Source organism: Nicotiana tomentosiformis, chromosome 4 (genome assembly GCF_000390325.3).
Source record: "Nicotiana tomentosiformis chromosome 4, ASM39032v3, whole genome shotgun sequence".
NCBI classification, from domain to species: domain Eukaryota; kingdom Viridiplantae; phylum Streptophyta; class Magnoliopsida; order Solanales; family Solanaceae; genus Nicotiana; species Nicotiana tomentosiformis.
In genome coordinates, this window is record NC_090815.1 from 129,561,165 (window position 1) to 129,564,649 (window position 3,485).

General features: G+C 36.5%; 1 protein-coding gene across 1 annotated transcript; it reads left to right on the forward strand.

The window, feature by feature from the left end:
• Positions 1-970: 970 nt before the first annotated feature.
• On the forward strand, positions 971-2,948 carry LOC104101963 (aldehyde oxidase GLOX-like). The gene has a single exon (XM_009609536.4). It carries the CDS (start codon positions 1,073-1,075, stop codon positions 2,747-2,749), a length of 1,677 nt encoding a protein of 558 aa, XP_009607831.1. The 5' UTR covers positions 971-1,072; the 3' UTR covers positions 2,750-2,948.
• The last annotated feature ends 537 nt before the right edge of the window (positions 2,949-3,485 follow it).

Sequence of the window (3,485 nt, forward strand, 5' to 3'; positions counted from 1 at the left end):
CTAAAGGTTAAATACTACTTTATATGGTGATATATTATATTTTGCTTACCCTTAACACAGTTGAGTGAGGCAATCTAACAGTTTAGGGTGTTCAAAGTGTCGTGTTGTCATGGGTTCAAACTTCAAAGTCCTGTCCATTTTTATTTGCCAAAATTAAACGAAAACCACCATGTGTGTTCTATTTGATTCTTTTTCAATCTAAAAAATTTCCTAATAAAATCATTCTTAAAACTTAAAATTTGGGTAAAAATAGACAACTAATCTTAAAAGTATTTTTTTAACTAAAAGTTATTTCTTAAATATATTTTATAATTTAAAAGCCAAGCTCTATAAAAATTTCTTCAACAAAAGCTCTCTACAAACTACAAATCCTTTCGTCTCTCTCTTTCCTTTGGTTTTATGCTTACATTATATTCTAATATTGTCATTTTGTTATTTTAATTGATTTATAAAATTATAGTCCTATTAAAAGTTTTTTTTATTGTGTAGCTAAATGTTGCATAGTTTGATTTAAAAATTGTGGTACATCATTCATGGACAAAAAAAATTATTGACTTGTTTAAAATTTGAACACCCTTAGCTGAATTCATGTTTATGGACTTTTCTATTTCTATTAAGAATTATTTTTTAATGATGATAGTATTCGACCAGGTTAAAAGTAATTAGTATAAAGTATACAACTCGTATATATTCCTTGTGAGCATCAATTACCTGTAATGCTAAAAAAGCACCCACGGCTTTTTGCTCCATCTTTCACACACGTGCGCTTTTTCTCCTACACTTTATTCCACCTGTTGTTCGTAATTTAGAGTATGTTCTTTCCATTTTAGTTCATATAACACTCCTTTTGCTCTGTAAAGTAGTCTTAAAAGGGTTAAATCCTATTCTACTAATAGTAGTAAAATATTTATTTATGCAAACCATTGCTAGCTTTTGTACTACTCCTTCATTTCCTATCAAGACACTATATAAAGGAAATCACCACTTCGATAAACCATATACATTTTCACCTAAAACAACACAGCCTCTACACCATAACTAGCCTACTCAACAAAGAAAAATAAAGCAGCTAATGACGACTAGACCAACAGTTATTCTTTTATCCAATATTCTTTGGCAGTTGCCTTTGCTTATTCTACTACTACCATTTCACCATAACTCAGCTAACGCTGCGGTTGGTGGCACGTGGGAGCTACTGATGTCCGACATTGGCATTTCAGCCATGCACATGCAACTCCTCAACAACGATAGAGTCGTCATGTTCGACCGTACTGACTTTGGTGCATCCAACATCGCATTGCCCAATGGCAAATGCCGCAATAACTCTAATGACCTCGCGTTAATAGTTGACTGCACTGCTCACTCTGTAGAATTCGACATCACCACCAACTCTGTACGTCCCCTCATGGTCCAGACCAATGTATGGTGCTCCTCTGGCTCCGCCACCTCCGACGGTTCTTTGGTCCAAACTGGTGGTTTCAACGACGGTGTAAACGTCGTAAGAGTTTTCAAACCGTGCATTACGGGAAAAAGGAGCACTTGTGACTGGCAAGAAATGGGAAATGGCCTAATTCAAAGCCGATGGTATGCTACCAATCATATGCTTCCAGATGGCAGGCAAATTATTATTGGCGGTCGTGCCGCTTTTAACTACGAGTTTTATCCCAAGACTGCTTCAACCAACAATGTCTTTAGCCTGCCGTTTCTCGAGCAGACTAATGATCCTATGGAGGAGAACAATCTTTACCCGTTTGTTTTTCTCAATGTAGATGGAAATCTATTCATTTTCGCTAATGACAGAGCTATCTTGTTCGATTACACGACGAACACGGTAGTAAAAACATACCCACAAATACCTGGTAGCGACCCAAGAAATTATCCAAGTACGGGTTCCGCAGTTCTTCTTCCATTAAAAAACTTGCAAGCACAAACAATCCAAGCTGAGTTTTTGGTGTGTGGTGGAACACCAAGAGGATCATACCTCAAAGCAACAACAGGTGACTTTTTGGGTGCATTAAATACTTGTGGCCGGATTACAATTACCGACCCGGATCCACAGTGGACAATGGAAACAATGCCACTAGCTCGAACAATGGGTGACATGGTAATTTTACCAAATGGAAATGTTTTGATCCTAAATGGAGCTGCCGCGGGCGCTGCTGGATGGGAACTTGGTAGAGACCCGGTCTTGTGTCCTGTAATTTATCGACCTGATAACCCACTTGATTCTAGATTCGAGGTACAGAACCCGAATATCATACCTAGAATGTACCACTCAACAACGGTTTTACTTCGAGATGGTCGGGTTCTTGTTGGTGGTAGTAACCCAAATGAGTTTTACAACTTCACTGGAGTTCTTTTTCCAACAGAGTTAAGCCTGGAGGCATTCTCACCATCTTATTTGGATTCAGAATCTGCTAATTTGAGACCACAAATCATCTCTTCCACTTCCCGCCATAAATTCAAGTATGGGCAAGGAGTTAACATTCAGTTTACTGTTTCAGGATTAGTGAACAGAGATTTGATCAAAGTAACAATGGTTGCACCCGGGTTTAATACACATTCATTTACTATGAACCAAAGAATGCTGGTACTTTCAAGTGGAGATGTAAGACTGATCGGAAAATTCGTCTATCAAGTCAGTTTGGTCTTTCCAAAATCAGGTAAATTAGCACCACCTGGTTACTATATGTTATTTGTGGTTCATCAAGATATCCCAAGCGAGGGAATTTGGGTTAGGATCCACTAACCACATTTGACTCAGCAAATTAAAGACTTGTTTTGTAGTGACAAAATTGACATTTTAATTTATATCAAGGACTGAGGAAAGCATCCTTAATTGGCTTGTTCTTTGAGAAGTTGTAAGCAGATAACTGGCTTGTTTTATAACATTGAGGATTTTGAAGGTATTCCAATCTATTGCAATAAGAAAAGACTTAGATTGATGACTTGCTATGTTAATTAATAGATGACATTCACGATTTTTTTTAAGGCTTCTCTTTAGAAGAAAAAGAAAACTGAATTCAATATAATTTAAAGCCTGTCTACGAAGATATTCTTATAAAGCGGTGGCTTTTCAACCAAGAATATATACTTAATTTTTCTTCCTTGCAAATGCGGAAAAGCCAGCAAATGGCTATTTTCATATTTCGGTGGGAGATGCCTTCTGCGGATCACATACTGGAAAGAGGAAAAAACCATATGACACTTGCCAAAGTTAGTGTAAACATCTCTTTTTATCTAAAATAATTCACAGTCTAATACCTTTTTCATGCATGTAAAAATATTCATGATTAGGTAATCTCCATGAGATTCCAAGAGACAATGTGCACTTAATTAATTCGTAAAGATTAATCAGCTGATTAGATATAGCTAGCTTAACTAGTGCATGTATAGTGTTCTGACAATATAAAACCATACAATGAGGAATTTTCAGAAATCACTATTGTTTAGTGGCTATTAACTTCCTATAGCTATCATATCCA